The 27,852-nt window shown below is 34.0% G+C and overlaps 1 protein-coding gene across 12 annotated transcripts in view; it reads right to left on the bottom strand.

Moving 5' to 3' along the window:
- The window catches only part of RAP1GDS1 (Rap1 GTPase-GDP dissociation stimulator 1), a 171,996-nt gene that overhangs the window by 31,031 nt on the left and 113,113 nt on the right, over positions 1–27,852 (bottom strand). For 8 of the 12 annotated variants that reach the window (XM_015138862.3, XM_078002021.1, XM_015138854.3 and 5 more), the window contains exons 5-7: positions 27,600–27,746; positions 14,443–14,571; positions 1,570–1,695 (exon numbers count right to left, since the gene is read on the bottom strand). In XM_015138862.3, coding sequence (XP_014994348.1) covers positions 1,570–1,695; positions 14,443–14,571; positions 27,600–27,746 — 402 coding nt within the window. The remainder of the gene's footprint in view (positions 1–1,569; positions 1,696–14,442; positions 14,572–27,599; positions 27,747–27,852) is intronic. The other 4 variants (XM_015138859.3, XM_028848635.2, XM_015138860.3 and 1 more) reach the window with 1 other exon arrangement.

Here is a 27,852-nt window from a genome sequence, read left to right as displayed (position 1 = left end):
TTTTTCTTTCTTCTTTTTTCTTGTTTTGCATTGCTAGGGTATTAAAAAATCTTTCTGTAAGTCCCTTCCATTTGTTCAGTTTGTTCGGTAGTTATACATGATTTTTAAAAATTACTTTAGTAGTCACCTTAAAAGTTGAAGTGACTAAATAACCAGAGTCTTCCAGATAACACAAGTGTCTTAGGACTCTAACTCCTTTTACCTCTTTTCTTATTTATATGCTCAGTTTGTGGTATATTTTAAATCATATAAATGTACATTGTAAACTTCACAATAAGTTATTTTTCAAATATATTCAATGTTCATAGATTTACCTACATATTCACTGGTTTTTTTGGTCTTTATTCTCCCCTGCATCTGTATCACTTTCCTTCTGACAAACCACATTTATAACATCTGGCTTCCATTGTTGCTGTTGAGAAGGTAGCTGTCAGACAAACTGTTGTTACTTTGAAGATAATGATTTTGGTCATTGGTTTTCTACATTTTCAGTATGAGGAATCTAGATATGGATTTCTTTTTGTTTATCGTATTTTGGGTTTAAAGGGCTTCTTGGATCTTTGCATTTTTCATAATTTCTGATAAATTCCCTGCCAAAATTTCTTCAAATATTGCCTCTGCACACTCCCCTCCCCACCTTCTCTACTCTCCTTTTGGGACTCCAAAAAATGCATATGAGAATGTCTCACTTTATCCTCTGACCTCTTATTCTCTTTTATGTAAATAGGTTCTTTTTTCATTTTAGTTCATATTGGATTTCTTTCCAACCCATTTTCCACTTCACTGGTTCTTTAATTAAACAGTATCTATTAAATCTGCTATTAAGCCCCGCACTGGATTCTTAACTTTGGTTGTATTTTTCAATTCAGAAATTTCCATTTATTTCATTCTTAAATCTGCTACGTCACTTTTTAAAAATAGTTTTCAGTTTCCTTCTAAATTATTTAAGCTTACTTTTACCTCTTTGAACACAATAAGTATACCTGTTTTGAATCAGTGTCTAATAATTCCAGTATCTGAAGATTTGCTGCCTATTCTTGCTTATAATGTTTTGTCTCATGTATTAACATCTGATCCTCTTTGAGTATGTGCTAGACATTATATTTGAAAAATTACTAATATGGAATGGTTTGTTTCCTCTGATTCATTCTTATTTCTGCGATGCATCTCTTAAGATTTTTGTGCCCAAAGAAGAGAGTGATTAACCACTATCTTTGCTGTTGGCAGGCCTGAGACTCCAACTTTTATCCCCTTTGCTTTACAAGTGTATAGAAGTAGAGGTCAGCCTCGCAGCTGCCTTTTCCAGAATGGCACAAGAATGTGTTAGCTACAGAAGTATCTTTTCTAAGATTTTAAAATCAAAGGAACCTGGAAAGTTGCTTTGGCCAATGTAGATATAGTTATGGAGTAGATAACATAGCTAATTATCTAAAGTTAGAGATATGCAAAATAAAACATATCACTAATAAAGAATGGTTTTGAGTCAAATGGCTGGCAATTAAATAATATTAGGAAAAAAATTTAAAGTATACATGATTGAAAATCCAAAGGTGCATTTAGTTTTCTCACCATTTTCTGCCAATGGAGCAAGAACTTCAAAAATCATTTCTCTCTTATCATGTTCTATTTGTTTCTTGAAGAGTTTTACTAGCTCTTCAGCAATGTTTGTACTGGCAAACTGTTCTTTACTTGACTCTGTAAAATAAAAAAGAAAAACTTAAACCAAATTAAGCCCAGAAACTGTTTTCTATTACTTTCAATACTTGGTCATTTTGTACCATTACTGATAAATACAAATACTCTTCAAATATAGGAACAATCAAATGCATTTTTAATGTCCCTGAAAAGGAAAAATGTCTAAGGCTTTAGAGAAAATGTTCTGACCTAATTATATTTGGGCTATAAAAAAAGGTTCTCTAGCATAACATATAGGTAATCACGGCAACAATAAAATTACTAAGTCATAAATTCACAGTTTTAAGGATTTTAGTCAAAGACGAAAAATTTCTCATAACATTATATTCTATATGGATGAATTAAAGGTGACTTATCTTTAGTATCATTAAAGTGCCATGTTTTCTACCCTGGTCCTGACGTATCTACTATTGAAGACTAATTCTGCATGAGTAATTGGAGTTTCATTCCTTCCTGCCTCTCAGCATCTCCAAACTCTCCTAGAGCCTCACCATTGATCAGCATTTATATATACTTTGGTATTTCTCACATAAAATATATTTAAAACAAACATCCTCCCCCAATCAACCTCTATCAACTACCACTCAATCTCATTTTCACTTTTACAAACAAGTTTCTGATAACATTGTCTATATACACTGCCTCTACTCTCTCAACTCATATGCATTACTAAATCTACTAGTTTTGGCCTACCTGCCTCTACACTCAGCAATCTCTTAATAATCGTTCCTCCTTCTCCACAAGACCTCTATAAATTCTAGTTCCTTAGGATTCGTCCTTTGCTTTACGTTCTCAGTCCTTATTCTCACCTGAGGCTATCTAATTCTTTTCCATGGCATCAAACAGCATCTCTGTGTTGATATTTATACAACATAAATATTCACAACCCTCTTCTGGACATCAGGCTATTTATTTAACTGCCCATTTGACATCTCTACTTGAGTATCTCTCTAGCATTCTAAACTCAATACCGAAAAGGGGCTTTCGACATACTCTGAAATCTTCTTCATCCAGTGTTCCCTCAACTCAGTATATGAACACTACGTCTATCTGAACAGGCAGGAATCTAGCAGTCATAGCTCATTTATCACTCAACTTCCACACCTAATCAATCACCAAGGTCCACCAATCTACCTCCAAAATCCAACCCAAATCCATTCCACTTCTCTCCAATTCTCCTCTCAATGATGTCTTTGGTTGCATTATCCTATTTTCTAGAAATTTCTTTCAGTGAATTCTGACCTAATCTAATATATACTGGTCTCTCTGGTGGCACAGCTGGCATCCTGGGTTCTCTTTATCATTATCTTGATGGATCACTTCTCTCCTTCCTGTATTAGATATCCTGTTATCTATGCCTTTTCTCTTTCATTTGTTTTGTTTTGGTGGCAGCATCCTCCAGCAGCGTCGTGAGAAAGCTACTGTATAATACGTATGTGGGAGGTAGACATTTTGAAAATATTGTCTGAAAATGATCTTTCCCACCTAGAGTTGATGCTTCTAATTTAAATCAGTCCCTTACCTTACTCTGTTACTTTCTCATACTAGCAATTATCATAAATTGTAATTATACGGTAGTTTATTTGCGAACTATTTTAAAAATAAATATCCATCTTATACACTAAACTATAAGCTCCTTGAGGGCAAGGACAGTACATACTGCTTCAACCACCAGAAACATAGTGCACAGGATAGTCCCTGGTATAAAGCAGGTGTCCAGAATGAAGTTATTTATGAGTAACTAAATGAACATGTAAATGAATTATAAGGGTTACACTCCACTTGCTAGTCTCTGGTAAATCTCTTGTGTTACTATCAAGTAAAATATATTGCAAATTCAATTTTAAAAGAGGAGAAACACACATTAATATGGTTAAATATAGTTTTGATCAACATTTTATTACACTGCTTCGGTGTACATATCAATGGATCTATTCCAAAATGATAAAAATCTACTCCAAGACTTTAAGTATGATTCTTTAATGCCATAAAACACTACGGCTTTAGCTCTTCACATGCCAAGGGAGTGGGGAAAAGTCAGGGTAGGGTGTCTTTTCCGATAAGATACTGAAACTCTCAGAGATCATATTCAGCAAATGTCAGCAAACTCCACCCAAAGAGGAGGTTTCATTTAGAGATGAGGCCGGGCATGGCGGCTTGTCCCTGCAATCCCAACACTTTTGGAGTCTGGGGTGGGCAGATCCCTTGAGCCCAGGAGTTCGAGATCAGCCTGGCCAACATGGCAAAACTCCGTCTCTACTAAAAATGCAAAAACTAGCCAGGCATGGTGGCATGCACCTATAGTCCCAGCTACTCAGGAGGCTAAGGCACAACATTCACTTAAACCTGAGAGGCAGAGGTGCAGTGAGCAGAGATCATGCTACTGCACTCCAGTCTGGGTGACCCAGTGAGACTCTGTCCCCAAAAGAAAAAAATAAAATAAAAAATAAGTAGAGATGATTTATCCCTGGAACTTTGTTGGTTATTCCTCTGCTTCAGAGAATTGTCCAAGTGAGATGAATTTCAAAAACATAAAATCATACGTAAAGTATATAGACATCATTATTCATCTAGTTACATGTTTTTACTCTTCTTTAAAAGAACAGTGTTGGCACTCTATTCCTTCTAATCCACATTCTTTTCCTCCAAACATTTAATAAAAGGAAACCGAGTCATTGCTGCTATGTAACTCAGGCTCTGTTTGCCAGCACAAGGAAATTATGCATCATTATTAATACAGGAATTATAGAACAAAATCTGTACTTAACCTGCAGGTGAATAGAGTGAAAAGACAGCATGAAGTATAATTTGGACATTATATTTATCAATTAAGTGCCACAGACCCTCAACAGGCCTTTGGCAAGAAGCCTCTTTTACTAAGGTTTTATTTTTATTAAAACTCTATGAATTCAAAGAGTTGGCCTAATATTATTACCAGCAGACTCCAGTTTCCTCTCCTCCATTTATTCTTCCTCACAAATACATAAAGCTCTTTTAGCTAATTCATACTGTTTACTTACATATATCTAAATTACATATTTGTACTGCTAAAAATTGGTATTTCTCATCAGATTTCTACTATGAAAGATGAAACATTAGTTTTCTTTCTTTCCTGTGTTCATCATACTCTCCATCTTTCTAATTATATGTAATTTTGTTTATATCACTAGTTGTGTTTCAGCAATACACTAATTCATTCTTCCTGGAATAGTGTTTTCTCATTTGCGTAGTTTTCTATGTGCTTATTATTAATGCAACTCCCAACACTCCATCAGTTGTCTAATCTTCTCTTAATATATTCACTTTAGATATTAATCAATTTCATTTCCTGTAAGAACTCTCCCAAGCACCATCCCATCAGTTTTTTGACCTAACCCAACCTGGACTGGTTGCTCCTTAAAAACATGCCACTTGGGACAATAACATCACTGTAATACTTGGGATTCCTGTTGGATTTCGTTCTCAGTTCCTATGTAGTTTTTCTTCATTTAAATCCCTTGTTTTGGTGGAACTGAACTTCCAGTGGCTTCCAGAGGAAAAGTATTTAAGAAATAAATTTTCTGAGATGTTCATGAGTGACAGTATCCTTATTATAATCTCACACTTGACTGACAGTATGACAGAGTATAGGATTCTATGTTGGAAGTCATTTTCCCTCAAAAAATTAAAAAAGTTTATTTCACAAATAATATTGTATATGGGGTACACTGTGATGTTACATATAATGAATAGTGAGCAGATCAGGGTAATTAGCATATTCATCATCTCAAGTACTTTTGTGTTGGGAACATTCAATATTCTCCTCCTAGCTATTTGAAACTATGTAATATATTATTGTTAACTGTAGTTATCCTACAGTGGTAGAGAACACTAAAGCTTACTCCTCCTATCTAGCTGTAATTTTGTATCTTTTGTATCTAATCTTTCCCTGTTATTCCTCTTCTCTCTACCTTTCCCAACCTCTAGTATCCTTTTTTTTTTACTTCTATAAAAAACTTTAAGCTTCCACATGTGTGAGAACATACAGTGTTTAACTTTCTATTCCTAGTTTATTTCACTTAACATAATGTCTTCCAGTTCCATCCATGTCGTTGCAAAAAAAAAACAAACAACAACAACAAAAAAACGGGATTTCATTCTTTTTGGTGGCTGAATAGTATTCCATTTTGTATATATATGCCACATTTTACCTGTTCATGTTTTTAGACAGCTAGGTTGATCCCACATCTATTGTGAACAGTGCTGCAATAAACACGGGTGTGTAATGTTTCTTCAATATACTTTCTTCCCTTTTGATAAATACCCAGTAAGGAGACAGCTGGATCATACAGTAGTTCTATTTGTGTTTTTTTAAAACTGAAATGGAGTCTTGCTCTGTCACCCAAGCTGGAGTGCAGTGGTGTGATCATGGCTCACTGCAACTTTACTCAACATCCTGTGCTGAAGCGATCCTCCCACCCCACCTTCCCAAGTAGCTGGGATTATACGCCTGTGCCACCATGCCGGGCTAATTTTTAAATTTTTTGCGGAGATGTTTTCCCTATGTCACCCAGGCTAGTCTCAAACTCCTGGCATCATGTGATCCTCCTGCCTCTGCCTCCCAAAGTGTTGAGATTACAGGTGTGAGCCACCACATCTGGCCCATTTATGGTTTTTGAGAAACCTTCCTAAATGGCTGTACTAGTTGACATTCTCACAGTGTACGAGTTCTTTTTTCTCCACATTCTCACCAAGATTTGTTAATTTTTGTCTTTTTAATAATAGCCATCCTAACTGAGGTGAGATAATATGTCATTGTTTTGATTTGCATTTCCCTGAAGATTAGTGATACTGAACATTTTGTCATACATTGGTTAGTCATTTGTATGTCTTCTTTTGAGATGCATCTGTTCAGATAATTTGCCCATTTTAAAAACAGGATTGAGGCAGACACAGTGGTTCATGCTTATAGTCCCAGCACTTTGGGCGGCTGAGGCAGGTGGACTGCTTGAGCCCAGGAGTTCGAGACCAGCCTGGGAAGCATGGTAAAAACCCTGCCTCTACAAAAAATACAAAAACAAATGAAGCATGGTGGTATGTGCCTATAGTCCCAGCTACTTGGGAGGCTAAGGTGGCCACTGCACTCTAGCCTGTGAGACAGAGTGAGACCCCGCTGTTGAGATGTCTGAGTCCCTTGGATATTCTGGAAAAAATCCTCAGTTGGATGAATAATTTGCAAATACTTTCTCCCATTCTGTAGCCTCTCTTTTCACTCCGTTGTTTTCTCTGCTTTGCAAAAGCTTTTTCATTTGATATGATCCTATTTTTGCTTATATTGCCTGTGCTCTGAAGTCTTACTCATAAACATTTCTTAGACCAATGTCCTGAAGCATTTCTCTTTGTTGTCTACTAGTTTCATAGTTTGGGTTTTACATGTGGTTCCATGAAAACTTTAAGTTACTTTTTTTTTCCATTTCTAAAAAAAAAAAAAAAAAAAATCATTGGTATTTTGATAGGGGTTCCGTTCAATCTGTAGGTTGCTTTCAGTAGTATGACCATTTTAACAATATTAACTCTTCCAATCCATAAGCATGGGATGTTCTTCCAGTTGTTGGTATTCTCTTCAGTTTCCCTCATCAGTGTTTTGTAGTTTTCCTTGTAGGTCTTTCACCTCTTTGGTTAAGTTTATTCCTATGTTTTATAGCTATTGTAATAGGATTGCCTTCTTGATCTCTCAGCTAGTTTACTGTGAGTGTGTAGAAATGCTACTGATTTTTGTATGCTGATTTTGTATCCTGCAACATTACTGAATTCATTTTTTGGTTCCAAGAGGTTTTTGGTGGAGTCTATAGGTTTTTCTTGATGTAAGATTATGTTTGCAGGCACAATTTGACTTCTTCCTTTCCAACTTTGACACCCTTTCTTTCTTGCCTAATTGATCTGGCTTCCCTAAAACTTTTGAAGGCAATATTGCATTTTCTTCTGGCTGCCAATGTTGTTTTGAGACATATGTCCACGGAATCATGATCTTTTTCATTCAACTTTACTTCCCTCATCCTCTCTAGAAGCTTCTCCACAGAATTATCTTTTGCATTCAACTTTACTTCCCCCATTCTCTCTAGAAGCTTGTAAGATGTTCTGTCCTCAGCATTGTAAAAGTTCACATTGATGTGCTATGGTCTGGGTGTATTTTCGTTCACTAGGACATTTATTTGACAGATACTTGCAATGTAGGAAATTTTGTATTTCAATTCTGTGATACTTGAGTTATTTGGCAGTTTCCTCCTGTTAACTTTTCTAATACTCTTGGTCTGATCCTCTTATATTTTTTCTCTTTTTTTTTTTGCTTTACTTTTACAAATATTTCTCCAGTTTTTGTCTTTCATTTTAGCAACTGTTCTTAATGCTCAAGCTCTTTTCTTTCTCCTTAAGAATAGTGTACTGTTGCTTTTCTCTATCTCCCATCTTAGAAGTTGCCCTCACCTCTTGAGCTGTCTGCCATTGAAGAAGTTAGGAACTAAAAAAATAATAATAAAATAAAAAAAAACTGATTATGAGCTATGAGTATGAGTAGTCTTATTGACTGCAAGATTCCCTATAGGGTAATCTGCTGGCCTTTTGTAGAGAACCCTCAATATAAAGAACTTTAAGTCTATGTTTTGGGAGACAAATAGGGCAATAAAACTGTGGTTCTCAGCATTCAGATTTCACTTAACCTGTTTATGGATTGGTACTGTGGTACCTTTTACTTCAATTTAGTGTGATATCCCCCATCAAGAAACCCTCTTTTTCTTCTATCCTGACAAGAAGCATAGTATTCTCCTTGGATAGGCAAGGGGTAGTCATCACAAGGTGTGAAGGGGAAAGAGGGTCTAGAAATCTTGATGCCACCAAATCCCAAGCTCTTTGAAGATTGTGAAATGCAAACTGGGTTTCTTGGTTTCTTATCCAGGATTTAGATGTCAAAGGTTTGCTATGTAAGTTATTGCCTTTCTTCCCAGGTCCCAAGATGTTCTTGCACAATCCTCTCTCCTGCTTTTCTTTGTTATTCCCTTTCCTTGAGGTTGTTCTTGTTTGTTTGCTTTTTGTTTTTAGAGAATGGGTAGGGGGGAGGTCTCACTATATTGTGCAGGTTGGTCTTGAAACTCCTGCTGCAATCAGTCTTCCTGCCTTGGGCTCCCAATCCTTGAGGTCTTAAGCCTTTAAGAAGAAATCTCTTTACCGTAGAGTTTTAGTTAGTTTCCAACTAAAATTTTAAAAGAGGCGAAGTCTCATTCTGTTTATTCCATGTTAAATAAGAATGCATACTTTAAAACCATATTCATGCTAAGATTTTTAAGTATAAAAAATTATGTACACACATTAATTGGGACTTGAAGAGAACAAAAAAAATTCCATGGTTATATTAAAGAGTGTTGGGTTAAAGGCCAATTTCTCTTTAACATTATGTGTGCATAAATAACAATCAGGAGGAAAACAATCTTTTTTCATTATTATGGAAAAAATGAAAACATCTTTAATCCTATAAAATTTATGAAGCTTAATAAAGCAGAGCTGTATTTTCCTTTCTGTCCCAACTCCGAAATAGACTGCACTTGTTAAATTATTTCCATTTCATCTTTAAGCTGCTACATTTCATCACTAGTCAGCAAAAGTACACAAATTTATTTAACACTTTTATTAAAAACATTGACAAAATGTAACTGTAGCATTTAGTAATATGTCATATTCAGAAGTATGTGACATGAATTTTAAACACTTGATATTTACATGAGTCAATAAAAATACAGTACTTGTTAACAGGCAAGAAAGCTCACTCTGAAAGGGGAAACATTATTCTGGGGCATACATGTTCCACGTGTCGATGTATATAGCCTAGTTATTACATGGGCATAACAGACTCATGATATAAACTTCAGAAGTCTTAGATAAACTTATTTTTCTTTTATCCTTTCTTCCTTCAAAAGGGGTGTAGGGCAGTAACCACTGAAATTAGAGTATGAACCTAAATTGGGTGCATAATTATCTTTTAACATAGATTGGGGGAGACTAGGCTGAATAGAGGTGGTCTATGCAGCCTCTCAAACAAACCTGGTATTTTAACACAGCAACTCGTATCAAAGTGTTTGGAAGCAGTTTTTCAATGGCATGTTTTCCCGGTATACTAGAGAAATCAGCAAGGTAAACAAGGTTGTCTTTGCAACTCTTTACTTACCTCTTATCTCTCCTACCAGGTCAGGGCTCTCTCAGTATACAGTGCTCTGCTTTTATCCTCAAATTATTTTTCCTTATTTATTTATCTGGTCAATTAAAACTCCCTGATATGGTTTGGCTGTTCGTCCCTTCCAAATCTCATGTTGAAATGTAATTTCCAATATTGGAGGTGAGGCCAGGTAGTAGGTAATTAGATCATGGGGGCAGGTCCCTCATGAATGGTTAGTACCATCCCCTTGGTGATAAGTGAGTTAGTTCATGTGAGATCTGGTTGTTTAAGAGTCTGTGACCTCCCCTTTCTCTCTCTCGCTCCCTGCCTCACCATGTGACACGCCTGCTCCCCCTTCACCTTCTGCCATGATTACAAGCTTCTTGAGTCCCTCACCAGAAGCAGATGCAGGCACCACACTTAGTGTACACCCTGCAGAACCATGAGCCAATTAAACCTCTTTATAAATTACCTAGTCTTGGGCATTCCTTTACGGTAGTGCAAACGGATTAATACACTCCCATTTCCCAAATGTTGCTGATATCACAGTATTGATCTGGTCATTCATATTATTATCCATTTAATAATATGTGCCAAGCACTATCCACTGAGATACCCAAAAGAAGTGTAAGACTGGAAAGTATAAGAGGTGGACGGTTGATAACTTTGGCTATCCTAAAGAGTATTTATGTTTAAAAAGGGTTGGTTAACAGAGTTGACCAACAGTTACAGGGCAAATACTTCTGCTTATTTCTGGGGTTTTAGCTTTTGAAAAACCTTTCACTTTTTTCCCAAAGGATAAAATGATTGAATTAAATATTAAACCATTCCCCGCCTTTGACTCTTCCAACAATACTTTTGCAGGTATCTCTAGAGTTCACAGGGCTCAGTAAAAACACTGCTTAGTGAGAAAGCACAGGCTGGCATGGTATACATTATGGAAACTTTAAAACATCAGTTAGCAAGTATATATTTATTATCTAAGAAAAACTTTTATAAATACTCAGCAAAGCAAACATAATCACTGAGAATTTGTTATATCCATTAAAATTTTTAATTGCCTAATTACTTTAAAAGTTGAGGCTGGGCGCAGTGGCTCACGCCTGTAATCCCAGCACTTTGGGAGGCCGAGGTCAGGAGATCGAGACCACGGTGAAACCCCGTCTCTACTAAAAATACAAAAAAATTATCCAGGCGTGGTGGCGGGTACCTGTAGTCCCAGCTACTCGGGAGGCTGAGGCAGGAGAATGGCGTGAACCTGGGAGGCAGAGCTTGCAGTGAGTCGAGATCTCGCCACTGCACTCCAGCCTGGGCAACAGAGTGAGACTCTGTCTCCAAAAACAAACAAACAAACAAACAAAAAACAACCAAACGTTTTGATTAAACTTGTAAGACAAGCTAAGCCTATTATGTACATAGTAAAAATAACTATGGACACTAAAATCAGACATGAAACTATTTGAACTATCACTTAAAGATGCTTTGTGTGAGAATTCAAGTTCTCTTTTAAAAAGAATGTACATCAAGAATTATTTTTCTCTAATACAAAAAACTGCTTTCCAAATGATTTATGACTAATAGAAATCCTATAATGCTGTTTTTTTCAAATGCCAGACAGAGATCCACTAACAAGTCATGTGATCAGTTTAGGACGAGTACACTGAATATGTTAAGGATAATAAGTATTGTTTAGTTTCAGGTAATACAGTAAGTGGTGATATGAAGATGTATTTCTTCTTATGGGCCACAGTCAAAAAGTTTGAAAACTATTGCCCTAACGTGAGCAATTTGGAATCTGGGTTTATGCAAGGCATTTTTGGAGAAATGTTAATATTTTGTATTTATATTATTATAATGTCTTAAACAGAGCAAGAGTTATACCAATATTTACATATTGAAGTATTTGGGGTTCAAATATGTAAGTTGTCTTAGAACTCTAAAATACTTCGATATTCATGTGTTCATAACTTAAATGAATTTTCTTCTCAAAGAAGCTCTCAACTGTATGTATGATCCTAAATTAGTATTACTAAATAAATCACAGGGTTGGGTTAACTATAAGGATTAGGCCCAAGTTACTTCATAGGGGTGCTGTAAAGCTGAGTAAGGTTTGATACAGATCCAAGATCTTCTTTTACTGTAAAATATAAGACTCCTTATATGGACATACTACATGGAATAAGTTTTTTAAAGTTTTAAGACTCCTGTAACTCCTATGACTAAACTCAAAGCCCACGCTCTTCCACTGCCACAGTTCTTGTTACATTCTTTTCACAAGAGGAGGTAATAATGACTAATACTTTTCCTTGACTCTCATTTGAGAGGTGGACGATGACTGTTTTGGGTAACAAACAACAACTCTCTTCTCACGAGGTCAAGCAGGATTTCTGCACAGTTCCTGATGTTGAAGCACTTATAAGATTTAGACACAAAACCATAAAAGAGATGAAATACTCCTCAGCAAACAACTACAATTACGTAAGTTCGTATTCAGCACAACCTATCCAAGGATTATTGTAATTTCCTTACTTGGTACTGACTTTTCCCTTAAAGTTAGGTGAGATAAATTTCATTAATCTTTGCTTTCTTCCATGTACTCTCCTAAAACTTCAAAAGGGAGGGGCCTTAACAGGGTGAAGGATGACTCTGTTGCAGTTCATTTTCTACAGCACCACTGTCCAACATAAATATAATGAGAGCCAAAAATGAAACCATATATATAATTTTAGATTTTCTAGTAAGATGTGCTAAAAAGGTTAAACATTTTAATATTTTATTCCACCCAATATATTCAAATTATCATGTCAACATGCAATCAACATATGAAATATTGGTGAGATATTTTGTATTTTTCATAGTCTTTGAAATCGATTGTGTATTTTATACTGAACACATCTCAATTGAGACTTCATATTTCAATGCCCATTAAGCCACACGGCTGGTAGCTACTGTATTGGACAGTGCTGTTCTAGAAACTACTCACATTAAAATGTAACAGCGAAGGACCTGCACTCTTTGATTTTCATAAAACCAAAGGCAAATGAAGAAAGATTTGAACCAATCATGTTTCTGTTACACTATCAGTATGGGATTATAACACAATTTCTGTTTTATTTCTGCCAACCATACTGAACACAAACTCCTACATTCCATTTTAATCACAAAAAAGAATAACTTTGTCAAATACTAAATGAATGTTCTTTTATTCTTGGTCTCACTCAGATGACAGAAAAAATGTGTTAATTAGGCTAGCATAAAAAAGAAAAAACAGATGAAGAGAGAAAATGAGAAACGTTCACAAATACTAGGATTGACCCACTAAGTAAGAACGACTTTTACTAAATATCTTTAATAAATAATTTCTATTCCCTTTGCTGGAAGACAAAACAAAAGTAAAATATTAAAATCAAGATGAGCTTTCAGTTAGAAAAACCAAGATTAGTGACTTTGTGCTTTTATTTATAAAATGTGGTACGTAACAGAATTGATATATTTGCTTGTTGTAACTACTGTATTTAGCTATGACAAAACACCATTTCATTTCACTATGCCCATAATAATTTATTATTAACATGATTGTGGAGTAGATTCAGACCTAGAGTTGTGAAGGAAGATAAGAAGCGGGGGGCAGGGGGAAGAAGAAAGAAATGGTAATCCATAACAAAGAGAAAAATGAAAAGAGATGGAGGTACTGAGGCCATCATCCTCCTCTGTGTTATGACTAGGATGTGTTTCCATCATTGGTCTGGTTCTGTTTGCCTTCTGAATTTCAAGGCTTCCACAGATTTTGTTTTCTAATACTGTAACACATACATTCATAGAAAAAAGTCCTCTGTCATGTTTTGAGATTTTATGAAAAGAGGATGAAGAACCTTAGTCTGTTAGATTCCTCTTTACCTGAGAAGCATGCAATTTATATGAAATGTAATAAATTTCTTTTTTTTTCTTGGGACAGGGTCTGGCTCTGCTGCCCAGGCTGGAGTGCAGTGGTGTGATCTCGGATCACTGCAACCTCTGCCTCCTGGGCTCAAGCAATCCTCCTGCTTCAGTCTCCTGAGTAGCCAGAACTACTGGCACAAGCCACCACACCGAGCTAATTTTTGTATTTTTTTGTAAAGATGGGCCCAGGCTGGTCTTGAATTCCTGAGCTCAAGCAACCCATCCACCTTGGCCTTCCAAAGTGCTGGAACTATAGGCATGAGCCACTATGCAACACACTTCAATCTTATTTTTACCCACGGACATACAATTGCCATCCCTCATGTAAAAATATTAAAGCCATGTGGAGACAATTTTAAATATTCAACTCTATTACATAATGTACAGTGTAAGCTTTAAACACTAATACATAAAATTATTAGCGAAACAAAATAGCTCTCATTATAAACAATGCAATCATAAGATCTAATTGGCCTTACTTTTTAAAATATTGACACAAATATCTCAAATGCTTCAAAAAATTAATACAATCTAAGTGGATTTCTAGCTTCTTAATATCTAAAGAAAAATTTATTGTAAGCACATGAATAAGTTAATTATATTTGTGGTTCATGACTAAGACTTACCAAGTTCTGCTAAATTACCAAATGCAACAAGACACATTTCTGTAAGAGCTGCATTTTGGCAGTGGATGCCCAGTAATTTCACTAAGGTAGGAATAACACCCATATTGATAAGCTGAGCTTGAAGTGAATCTGTAAAAACAAAAAACAACAACAACAGAAAAGAAAGTGTTGACATGCCAAATGAACATTATAAGAAGAAAACAACTCTTATTTTCCCTACTGGAAACTCAAAGTTATTTAAATTACAGTAATAGAAAATGAAGTCCATTCACATGATTGTCTTGAACATTTTAAACATTAGTTCAGAAGAGTTGTTTTGAATCCTTTGAATAACCAAAAGGCATTTAGAAATAAAAATAGTTTGAAGACTATCAAATCATTAGTTTTTTAAATGGGGTCTTACACCATTAAAAAGCAGGCCTTTAATAAGTATAAACAAACATTACCACTAATTTTTGAGTGAAAAAGTTAGAGTAACATTTGCATTACAGGAAATCACAGAATATGAAAAGCATGAGAAAAGTAGCAAGTTTAATAAAGACCAAGAAAGAAAAAAATCTTAGAATCCTTTAAAAACACTTTTCATAATACAAAATTAAAAGTATATAATAAATACACAAAAATGACTGGTTCTGAATATTTGCAACCAGAGCATTCCTGATGACTGCTAGGAAGAGATATACCAGAAAAAAAAAAAAGTTACCTAAAATATTTTTCTTTTTAAAGTTTTTTTTAATTATAGTGACAGATCATCTCAGTGAGAGAGAGGAAAGTTTGGCTTAGAGAGGTGAAGAGAATGAGGTTAACATGGCCTTGTCATCATTGTTTGCCTTCATTTTCTAAGAAACTAATTGACTTTGAAGTACTAAACATGCCTTGGATTTCCACAAGGGTTCTTCATGGCAATAATAGAATACCTGTAGCAAAGCTGAAGGTAAATGAACCAAAATGAAAACCAAAAGTACTGCCTTTTAGAATAAGCTAAGAAAGAAATACAAAAATTCATATGTTTATGCAAAACACTATAACTGTCCACAACTGGTTCATCCAAAGATACAGAAACGCTCTTTCAAAATTTTTTTCTCTTTAAAATGATATGCCATTTTCAAGCTAATAATTTTCCCCAAATTCTTTTAAGTTATCTCTTTGCAATCTAAAGACAAAACTCTTTCTTACAAAAACACATGTTCCTCATAGCTCCAATCCCTTGGCAGGGTTGGCCTGCTATTTTTTTTTTTTATTATTATTACTCTTTATAGTTCTTAATCTATAGATAAGGAAGTAGGTGGGTGATTTTCAGAAAAGAACATACAGAGTTGAGCTATCTTATATGCCAGTTCATCACTGCCTGGTGGTCTTTGTTGTTAATTATTCCTGCTTTTAGAGTGAAGTATGAGAGATGGTCAACAGAGGCTTATTGTCCCTGAAAACTGATGACTGGCTAATTACAGATAATTTTCTGGTTTGGTTGTGGAAGCCCATCTATAATAGAAATGGGCCTCTTACCAAAATAAGAATAAAAAATAAACATGGAAAAAATGGGAGTTTATGTTTGGAGTTCAAATACTCTAATAAAACAATTTCAAATTTTGTAATGAAGTTACGAACTCTAAAAGGAGATAAGAATTAAAATATACTCAACTAAGTAATCTGTATTTATACTTTTGATGTTAAATTTTTTTTCTGAATATGCAATTTAGTAATTAATAATTTAGAACACTTAAAGGTAAAATACTTAAACAATAGTGTTATATCTATATTACATTGGTAGAATAGTTGCATTATGGTTATAGTATTTGTAATAATCATGCACCAAGGAGCTTTCCAAGTTAGAAATTATTTAGGTTACTTACCAGTAGATAGGGCTCTTTATTAGAGGGTCACCTCTGCAGATCCTTGTTCTTTAGCAGTATTTTTATTTATAAACGTATTCATTTAGATTACTTTGTCAAATACTGCAGAGCTGATGAATCATTAAATTTCGGGTATGTAAGCGTGAGCACTAGCGCATGCATTGAATGTGAGTCAAACTCCACTGTATGTCTGCATATATGTAAGCATCACACACCCCCTCAGTTCTGTTGGTATGAACTATAAAAAATCCAACAGTCCAGGGACATCAGAGGAATAACACATTTTATGAAGAAGATAACAGAAGAATACCACTTAGAAGATAATGCTCTTCATGTTCTGCTAACTTGGCATATCTATCACTTTTTTGGACTGCTTTTACAATGTTACAAATTTTGGTTCCAGGTAAAAGAGGGATGAAAAGTCAAGAAATGTTATAGTGCTTAATACAATCTTTGGCATACAAATTGAAGCAGTAATATTTGAAATTGTGGCAGACTGGGAGAAAAAGTTAGCATAGCCAAATGGCACATTGTAGGTACTGCCATAATTCATGAAAATCATGTTGCTTCACGAAAATGTGTTTTATAACTACCCAGGAGCCAAATTCATTATATCCTCACATATAACACACATACCACACAAAAGAGAAAAATATATAGCCATCCAATTGGATGAACTCATTGTGGACCAACTGGGTGCTCTCTTTTATATCTACTTCTATGATGCTAACTAAAACAATCATCATACTCAAATAATTCTAAAATTTGTTCACACTGACTGCAGGCCTGCCATTCTACTTGTATAATGAAGGCCCAGAGGAGGAGAGAAAAAAAAAAAACACTTTTAACAGAAACAGCTTGATATAAATTTCCATTTTATGGACAAAGAGGCATCCTAGAATATGGTTCTCAAAGTGTCCCTGGAACCCTTTCAGAGGATCACACAATCAAAGCTATTTTCATAAAAATGCCAAGATTTTATTTGCTCTTGCCACTGTGTTGACATTGGTACCAATGGTTCGAAAGCAATGGTAGGTAAAACTGCTGGCACTTTAGCATGAACACCAGCAGTGGCACCAAATTGTATTAATAGCCATTGTCTTCTTTACTTTTTTTGAGATGGAGTTTCACTCTGTGGCCCAGGCTGGAGTGCAGTGGCATGATCTCGGCTCACTGCAAGCTCTGCCTCCCAGGTTCATGCTGTTCTCCTGCCTCACCCTCCGGAGTAGCTGGCACTACAGGCGCCTGCCACCATGCTCAGCTAACTTTTTTTTTGTATTTTTGGTAGACGGGGTTTCACCGTGTTAGCCAGGATGGTCTCGATCTCCTGACCTCGTGATCTGCCCGCCTCGGGCTCCCAAAGTGCTGGGATTACAGGCATGAGCCACTATGCCTGGCCGTAGCCATTGTTTTCTTCACCATTACAGATAGTAAAACAAACTGCTACTCTTTGCAGCAATTTTTTTGGGAAAATATTTTTCATAAAAATGTTATTTCTGTTAACACACAATGGGTTTGTTATTTTAAAATGAAATACTAAATAATTTTAAATACTTTCTCGATTTAAGTTTCTAATTCAGTAAATATTGACAGATATAACCCAAATACATAAACAAAAGTCTTATAGGTCTTCTATAATATTTAGACATCTAAAATCATAAGACCAAAAATTTAAGAACCACTGTCAAAGGACTACCTAATTTTTAAAACAGTTTTTTTGAGCCCAAGTCTTGCTCTGTCACTCAGGCTGGAGTGCAGTAGCGTGATCTCAGCTCACTGCAACCTCTGCCTCCCAGGGTCAAGCAATTCTCTTGCCTCAGCCTCCCGAGTAGCTGGGATTACAGGCGCCTGCCACCACGCCTAGCTAATTTTTGTATTTTTAGTAGAGACAGGGTTTCATCATGTTGGACAGGCTGGTCTCAAACTCCTGTCCTCAGGTGATCCACCCGCCTCAGCCTCCCAAAGTGATGGGATTACAGGTGTGAGCCACCACGCCTGCCAGGACTACCTAATTTTTATAAGAGATTGGGAGGTGGGTGGGAAACACGGAAAATATTCTGAAGTTCAATGATGTGCTTAGCAGAAGTGACAACAGGAAAAAAATAAGATAAAAGCTTAGTAGGAATCCTAGATTTTGGCACTCTGATATTTTCAGAGAAATTACACTAATAAAGCTCCTAACATCTCATCTTGCTTATTTGAGTAGAAACTCTATTTAAGCCTAAGAGATTATTCCAGATTGAGTCTACCTGTTTCAGTTACTATGTAGATATTACAATTCAGTAGGTGGTGGCAGTTGTTTTTTGAAAAGATTAAGCAGGGGTCCTGTTTGTGTACGATAAGTTGATATTCTTATTGACAGAAATAAATGATTCATTTGATCATCTTTTTTGTTTACTGCCCAAAGAAAGCTTGCAAATGTTTTTCAGAGGATAATAGCTGACATCCATGATATCAAGAATGTTATCAAGAGTATGACTTTTAAGTGAAAGACAAACAGGAAGAAATTCTTAGAACTAGAAATAGTTCTTGTTCTCTAGATACATTAGGGAGACTAAGTGAAGCAATTGCAAGACTATGACTTCTGCCTCCCTCAGTGAATATCAGCAACTCCAGGGGAATGTTATCAGAGCTCAACAAACACAGCAATTCACAAAAATGTAACCCAGGCCCATACATAGCAAACACTTATGTGTGAAAGACAGTCTTTAGACAGCACAATGTCATAAATGTCTGAAGACTCTGTTTTGACTGCTCCTGACACACATCACAGACAAATACTGACCAAATACAGATTTACAAAATTACATAATATCAAAATGACACAGGCCCTACATGATCTATGGGAAGGAAGAGGAAGAAAGGCACTGAGGGGGTGCAATACAGATGCATATACAAAGAGATATAAGGCAATCAACGCATGCGCTGGTGTGAACACTTACCTACCTACATTTGAATTTCAATGGTTCCAAGTTCTTCAGGTCACACTCATGGAAACTCCAAAGAATGGAGATCTGGAGAGAAGATCTCAAGTTGAGGAACCTTTTCCCCCCTGAGTTTTAAGTTTAATGTTTAAAACATTGGTATAACTAGATTATAGGTCCAGAAAAGTATGCTGAGAATTCCAGTAGCTCAACTGAAGTTACTAAAAATAAGTTTCTTAAGAAGATTATAACAGGTTTACCTTGTTCCTAGGGCTCTTAGAGATAGACAATATTGTAAGATTATTAAGCTTTTTGGTAAACAGAACTTAAGAATGAAATTGTCAAAACTAGACAACACAATTCAAAATACAGTCTCTACATTAGTACGTAGATATATTATTCACAGTATAATGATATGATATTGCCATTTACAGGCTTGCATTAAAAATCCCATCTACAGTCAAATGAGTTGAGCATAGTTGAAACAGTGAAGGAAGCAAATAAAACTCTTGATGAAAAGTTCTAATACAAATTGGCTAAAAATGATTTGGGCATAATAAAGACTGAAGAAAACTACCTTTGACTTAATGACTTATCTGTATTTCCAAAAAAGGATATGAAAATTAAAAATTAGAAACGATACAATAGTGAAGTAGAGCTTCAAGTTCAAGCGAGTTTTAGTTCTAACACTGAAAATAAACTGACTTAAATGTGGCTACCAAGGGGATGATTAGTAGTTAAAAACTTTATATACTCAAATGTTTATAAAGTGGAGAATTTTATTCTAAAGGAGGATATAAAACTAGATTATTTATATGTGTTTAAAATTCAATTATTTTAAAGCCTTCTTTATGTCAAACATGCATGTGTTTTGCACCCAGATTATCGCTTTAATTTAAGCCCTATTATACATTTCAATGATACATAGAAATTTCAAAAAAAAAAAAAAAAGGTCAAGATTCACTGATATTGACAATATTGGAGGTTTAAAACAATACATTTATACATTTCTTCCTAGATGCTAACAATAAAAAACTAGAAAAGGTAGTTCTAAAGTTCTTTCTGGGTTCTGAAAATAAAAATTGTCTCTACATGGCAAAATTTCCCTTTTGTAAAAGTTTTAAATATAAATGGCAAAATTATATGCATGAGATTGATGTAAAACAGAAGCAACAACAAAAAAATGCCAAAGCAAAAATCATGAGAGATAGTAAAAATATTTTATTATTAAGAAACTTACTCATTTACTGTTCTCAATACAATGACAACTAGAGTGATTATGCCCTAATCTAGTAGATAATTTTTCCCTGTATTTACTCCAGGTTAATTATTTGCTACAGATCAACTTTTGTGACAATGAATCCTGCTACAAAAAAAATTCTATAGATATGTTTATTCTGATTAAAGAAAACTCTACGCTTTCATCTCAGAAAAAAACTGGTCTTTTAAGTTAAATGTGGTCTTTTTTTTTAAAAGAGGACTACTGCCAGCTGTTGCTTAAGCAGCATTTATTAAGAGAAACCAATCCAGTCTCTGCTTTCATACAGCACTGCTGAGATAAAGATCACATCTACAGTAAGTATAAATTTAAGCTTGAATTTTGGTACAGCAAATTAAGCTAATGTCAAATTAATTTATATCCCAACATGTGTATCTTGCAAACATATGCTTAAAAATATAGAAATCCCTTCTTTTACAAAAGAATATATTAGCTTAAAAAAAAATCTTTTCTAGTTAACAAGGGGCATTATTATAATTTGGATTTTACAGTTTAAAATTGCACAGAAGTTATTTGCAAGGCACAAATTCTGTTAACAAGATACATCTGCATATCCAAAAGCATTTCACTTTTTAGTTTTTCAAGTAGGACTTAAAAACTTTTTTGGTAAATAAAACAATATAGGCAGTTCAGTGTTAGTTGGATTTCACTTATAGTTAAAACAGGATTAATAATCTTTATAAAAGTTAATTTGTACATGATGCTTTTCTGGTTTCAGCACCTCTCTGAATGGAATTTGTAAGTGGCCTAAATTAGACATGCAAATACAGATATTTGGCTCTAATCTATTATTTACCTCTGATTTTAGCCTCAGCTTTTGGAAGGCCAAACAGCTCAATGCTTACTTCAACACCATTTATGGAACCTAAAACTTTGTGCATGATCAATGATTATGTGCCTCATATCATCATATTTCAACTAGTATAGGAACACTTACAGTAAAGAGCTGGTCTTTCAGATTTGTTACTATCTGAATACTTAGTTTTAAATATAGGTAAGCATTTCATGTAAAGAGAAAATTTGCCTATATGCTTTATATGTTGAAATTCTATCAGTTGAAACGTAAATGTATATTATTATATTAAAATGCACCAATAATTAATGGTGATATACATCCTGTAAGGATGAAATCAAAATCAGAAAACCAACTTTTCCACTTCAAATTTTCACAATGAGAAAAATCTTGAAAATAATACTTGATAACGGCTATGATTAATCTTCAATCCAGACATAAAGCAAATAAAAATGAGAAAACCATATTAAAGAATGGGGAACTCCAAACATATTTTGCCCCTTCACTGCCCTCAGCTAAGTGGGCATCTATGTGGTATTATGATATTAAATGTACTATCATAATTGCAGGAGCAATCTAGAAGCTAACAATGCTGAGAAAGTATTATTCTTGTAATAATATAATGTCAAATTTTAAGTATTAGGCTACTAAAATTACAAAAAGACTATAATAATTTATTTTTCTGATAAAATTTCAGCTTCTTACATTCATAAGTTCATTCTCTAATAGATGAAGCTGAATATAAACGCCAATACTTGACCATGTGGAATTAGACCAAAATGTGCATTTGATACACCTCTACTGAAAATCAAGCTCTCAGATTGTTCATTAAGTAACAGCATTATTATAGTAATAGTCTAGGAAGATTATCACTAAAAGCTAACCTGGTCTAATTGGTCAAATTTAATAGGTTGAATTAGCAAGAGGCACCAGAATAACTAACTGCTCTACTCCTTAGTGAAACAATTTGTTTAAAATAACACTTGTGGTAGAACTTTATGAAAGCAACCTGCTTCAGCAAACTGACTAGAAAGCTGTTGGACAAACAGCAAAAATTCAGAAATTTTTAAAAAAGAGAACAACAGTAAATAAAGAACAACATCAGTATAATAAAGAAAGAATAAAAAAGCCTAAGTACTTTTCAGCTGTCCAGTAAGTCTTCAACACACTTCATTTAGCTCACTGGAGTATAAAGTGACAAACTGGGCTTCAAAAGATGTGAACTTAAATGTACGTCTCCCATGTCTTCATGAATAGAGGGGGAAAAAAACCCCAGAAAATACATGTAAGGTAGTATGATGGAAAATTAGTCTCATTAAGAAAAAAAGACAGTATCAGAACAAGGATCTCTGAGAGAGTAAAACTTTAAATAAGATACAAAAGAATAAATTGCAAATATACAATTTTACCTTTTAAATTTTGTTTTGTTCTTTTTCCTTAGAGTAAGGCAAAAATATTTTACTATTTAGGAAATATATACATTATTAATTAGCTTGTAACCATAGTAAGTAAACTTTAAAAATAGTTCTTCACTCATGCAAAGCCAATCATTTTTCTAAACATCTAACATCTAGGAAATGCTCTTTTTCACCTGTAATAAAGTATTGTAATACTGAAAGATAAGGATAAACATGCAGCTCAGGCCAACAAGCTTTTTAGTTTTTAATCACGAACTAAGAAATTGTTGCTATTGACTGAAATGAAAGTAGCAGCTAAGGTTAATTACACATTAAACAATCTTTAATATGGGGAGAAGAAATACAGGCCTTTTTTAAACAAGTGAATTTAAACAATGAGCCTAATATTTAAATTCAATTGTCATGCTTCAATAATATACCACAGGTGTTACATTTCCTAAATTACATACATGGCCTCCCTTCAACCATAGCTTAGTTATCATCAGCCTATGCAGCAAATAAATATAAGAATTACCATGTAGGTATCTCAGAGAGATTTCAGCAACTACAAAAAAAGAGAAATTAGTTTTTCAATAATGAGGAGTAATTAAAATATTAGAAAAATCGGCTCTATTTGTAGAAATCATATATACACATATCATACATGTATATATAAAATATAGGTCAGATGAAGAAGCAATAAACTGCATATGTTAATAATTTTAGAAGATACTTTTTCCTTTCCTGATGGCATCTTTCAGTTGCCTCTACTTTTCTCTCTTATGGCATAGCTTATGTAAAATAAGTAACTTTAGTGTTTAATGTTTATCGTTTACCACTTTCTTTAGAGTTATAAAAGAATTTTCCTTCTCTCTGTATCTCTAGCACAACTATACTAAGAGAAAGAGTTAAACCCTCAATTACACTTTCCATGAGATATTTATTGATTAATTACGTCTACGTACAACAATGGTGACTACCAATAGATTCCTCAACAAGGTGGTGTTTTGGTCTTTAGCACTTTGCTTTAGATCCCTGGTTTGTTTCTGTTCAAAGGTGCAATTAATTCAAGTGTACATATGCAGACTCAACAAGTTGTGGATGGGAAATTTTTAATTACAGATCTGGTACTTGTTACTACCAGTGTGTTTTCAATGCCCCTTTCTGCTGCCACCGTGTACCATGTGTAGATAAGGAGCATCAACTAATACAGTGGGAAAGAGTTTGTAATGCTTCTAACTTACTTAATGAAGCAAATGCATTCCAATAACATGTTTTTCTTCCAAGTATTGAATTTGCTAATGAAAATTTTAGACAATAATAAGTATCCAGAAAAGTCCATCAATGAATATTTTCCAAAATCCTATGTGCTAAAACAGTGTTATATTTGAAAACAGCTGGATGACTGAACAAAATTTTCAGTCATTACTGTAATGATTTGGCATTGGGTAACCAAAGCTAGGAAACAGATAAGTTAAGAAACTAATGAGGTTAAAATACCTACAATTAAAGGTTTGAGTTCTTTGGTTTACACAGTAACTAAAGTTGTAATTAAATGAAGAAAAAAAATAGCAAGTTCAACACATTCCCTCAAACTGAACGTCAAATTGTCAACATGCTTTTCTATAGCCATAATTGTCAAATATTCAGGCTATTTTCATGAGCCACAGAATCAAAGAGTGCTTTTTCGCCACATGAAAAACATGTATAATTTTTTCCAAAATGGATGAATTTAAATGATTTTTATGAAAGAAAGTTTTATTTGTGTTATTTAAATATTATTTTATTTATACAATATTATTGATACAAGTCTTTGGCTAAGCAATTATAACTTTTGCTATTCAGATTATTCTACACTTACCTGAGTATTAAGTTTTAACTGCTTCACCAATAGGGAAACAAAAGTAGATATCTAGCTCATAGCTTGAAAGTGTAGAGTCTTGAGCTAGTTTAAAACTTTTGAAACTGATAAATTATGAATCATATACAGCTTTAGCAAATGGTACAAAAATGACTTTACTGAGTATTTTCATAACATATAATGACTTGCATGTGTTCAGGAAACTTGTTTTATTCCCTATTTAATGGCTTTAAAAAGTAGATATGTTCTGAGTTTTACTGTATGAACAGGAAGCATCTGAATCAAGACATTCTAAGTTTCAATTTTAGGACTAATAAATAATTTGAAAATATTCTCTTCAGGGAAACTATGTTGGTGAATTTTTGTGAATACTCTCAGTACTTTTTTTTTAATCAGCACATTTAAAACATTTTATATATACAGCTAAAGAACAATAACTTTCTAACCACAGATAAGGCTTAAGTTATTGGGTCCAAGGACAGTTAGCTTTTCTGCTACAGCAGGAAAAAGCTATTTGTCACTCAAATATTTTACTCATAAATTAGCAGAGTGTTGTATACTGATGTTCTACATAGTAAATACATATAAAAAGAAACTTCACTTATTAGTGCTAATAGAAAGTGCCTCCTGAGTTTCAAAAAGCTGTTATTTTTTGTTTCAGGGACTTATCTAGGGACACATGATCAATACCAAACAATCTGAAGTCAGTAAAGACAATGTAATAGTTAAGTCTTCAAACATAAATTTAAAGGAAAAGAGAAAGCAAATAATGGACATAACAATAAAGATACTTTAATAATTATGCCAAACAAACAAAAAGGATATAATTTCAGTGAAAGCACATTAGAAGAAAAAGAAATCACTTCACAAACTAAGACACTCATGACAGACAAAATGTAAAAAGGAAGTAGAGGAAAGATGATGATAGTTACAAGTTTCGCATTTGTTTCTTAAAAATACTCAAGATTATGTCTTTTTTATTCGATAAGTTTTAAAAGCTGCATTCAAACTGCAGCTTTTGAAATAATGGAAGAAAAAGACCATTTGTCCAATAATATTCAGAGAAAAGTTAATATAGCTTTCTGAAATCTCTAAGTTATTTCTTGGGAATGCCTGAGCTCTAGAAAAAAGCCTACTCTTTAAAAAACACATATATATTATACAGTTAGACTGTGCACTCCACATGCTGTTAATCATAACACTTCTCTACACACTGGGATACACTATAATAGGGACTTAATCACTGCTTTGGATTGGAAATAGTGATGCATTTGAAGACCAGCCATCTGATATATTAATACTTCTATACAGATTTTTTTTTTTAACAGCTTCCTCAAAGAACTAACGGCTAGTTTAGATGCATAACAAGACTAATTCTACTACTTCCAAAACTGGAATAACTTCATAAAATTTCTTTCATTTATATTTCTAAAACCTTTTCCCATTTAGCATTCTTCCTACTTTCTCAAATGTCCAAGCCCAAATGTAGTTAAAAGCAAAGGAAACAATATGAAAATCTGACCAATGATTTCTTAATGCAATTCAGATACCTGTGTATTATGGTTAAATTTCAATTATTGAGGAAATATGTATGTATTTTGTGGATTTCTCAGGCTCTGTCGTTTCTGTTTCTCATGTTTATATTTAGGGCATTTGCTCTTCAAAATTGATTCCACCAGAAGACAGGAAAAATAGATGTAACTGATCCTATGAAGACTACCATTTATTATTAGCTCAAGTGTAATAGGTAAGCCATTTGATCAATAAAAACGCTATTATCCTAATTCAAAGACTTAAAACTGAAAGCCCTTGGACAGGATGAGACCTGAAGGTACTTTCTGTTTAGCTTCTATAGTATTAAAAATATGCCATCCAACATTTAAAACTCAGATGTCATGTAACAAGTTAGATATTTCAGCTTTCTCCCCCACCTCCCATCCCCAAAATAAAAAGATTGGGCAGTATTTGGCCAAATCGTCATACAGAAACAACTGGCTAGAGAAGAGTGGTGGTTTTCCCCTTTCAATACGACAAGGGCTCTTCAATTTACCACAGTCCCTACCATTCACTGTCATCACTAACATCAAGGGCCAAATGTCAGTAGCCATTTATTGTCAAGGTTTATCTTTTTTTTTAATTATTGAGAATATTTCTTTGGACCCACAACTATCAAATGTGGAAAAAAAAATATGGCAAAAGGGCCATGTGTTTCTAGAACACATGAAAGTAAAGAATAATACTGCATGTCTAATATACAAATAAAATACGTCTCTGCCAAAATATCACAACTTAAAATGCCATTATGAAACAAACCACAGAAAGACCTTATTTGTGTTACATACCAGGAACATAACAAAATTTGAATGTCTAATCCACACAGTGATTCATATAAGATGATAAACAAACAAATGGATATTCTGTGACACAAATGTATTGTGAAGTCTTAATATCACAGATTTATATTCATTTAATTAACCATATAGGCTGTCTGAAAATTATTGACATGTCACTTTTTGCTAGGGTCTAAAAGTGTTTTACAGAGAAAAGAAACTGCTGTTTACAATAATTTATTAAATTTCTAAAATGAGATCTCTGCAACTGCTCTGAACTTGTTTCTAAAGCCAGATTTTATTAGAGTTTTAAAAAATTATTCAAAGTAAACCTAGCATCTAGATAAAATAATTTTACTTTTGCAAACAGTGTTCATATTTTAAAGCTACTGGTATATATATAATGAACATAAAACTATTTTAATATTGTTTATTTTTAAAATGTTCATAGTAAGAATGCTTAAATCATACTATATGGCTGTGGAGTTTTTGTTTTTGATAATGATCAACACTGGCAGCCCTTCAAAAATTAGTCCCAGTTAGTAAATTAACCATTTTACATTTTTGAAACATGAAATTTAATGTTGGCTAATTATTAATTTTATATGCCACTTATGAATAATTTGTTCATCATTTTTCAAATATTTTTGTTTTGCACTATAGTAAAGATAATTTTTAATTTTTCCCCCAGAGATAAAGCAAGTTTTCAGTTTTGTTTACCATTCTCATTGCTATAGTTCATCAGCATGCCACAAAAGACAGTCAAGAGCTTCTCATTGGCGGGATCTGTTAAACTGCACAGTGACCTTAAATGGTCAATTACAATCTGTGCACCACCTGCTTGGTCAACTGCACTTCTGCCCTCATCTGTAAAACAAAGAGTTAAATTAAAAATAAAAGAAAAAAGAAATGTACCTTACAATTTCAAATACAAAACATAACAGTGTTATTCTTTATTTTGTGAATAAATAGA

This window comes from Macaca mulatta, chromosome 5, assembly GCF_049350105.2.
Source record: "Macaca mulatta isolate MMU2019108-1 chromosome 5, T2T-MMU8v2.0, whole genome shotgun sequence".
NCBI lineage: Eukaryota > Metazoa > Chordata > Mammalia > Primates > Cercopithecidae > Macaca > Macaca mulatta.
This window is presented reverse-complemented; position numbering and strand designations above follow the sequence as displayed.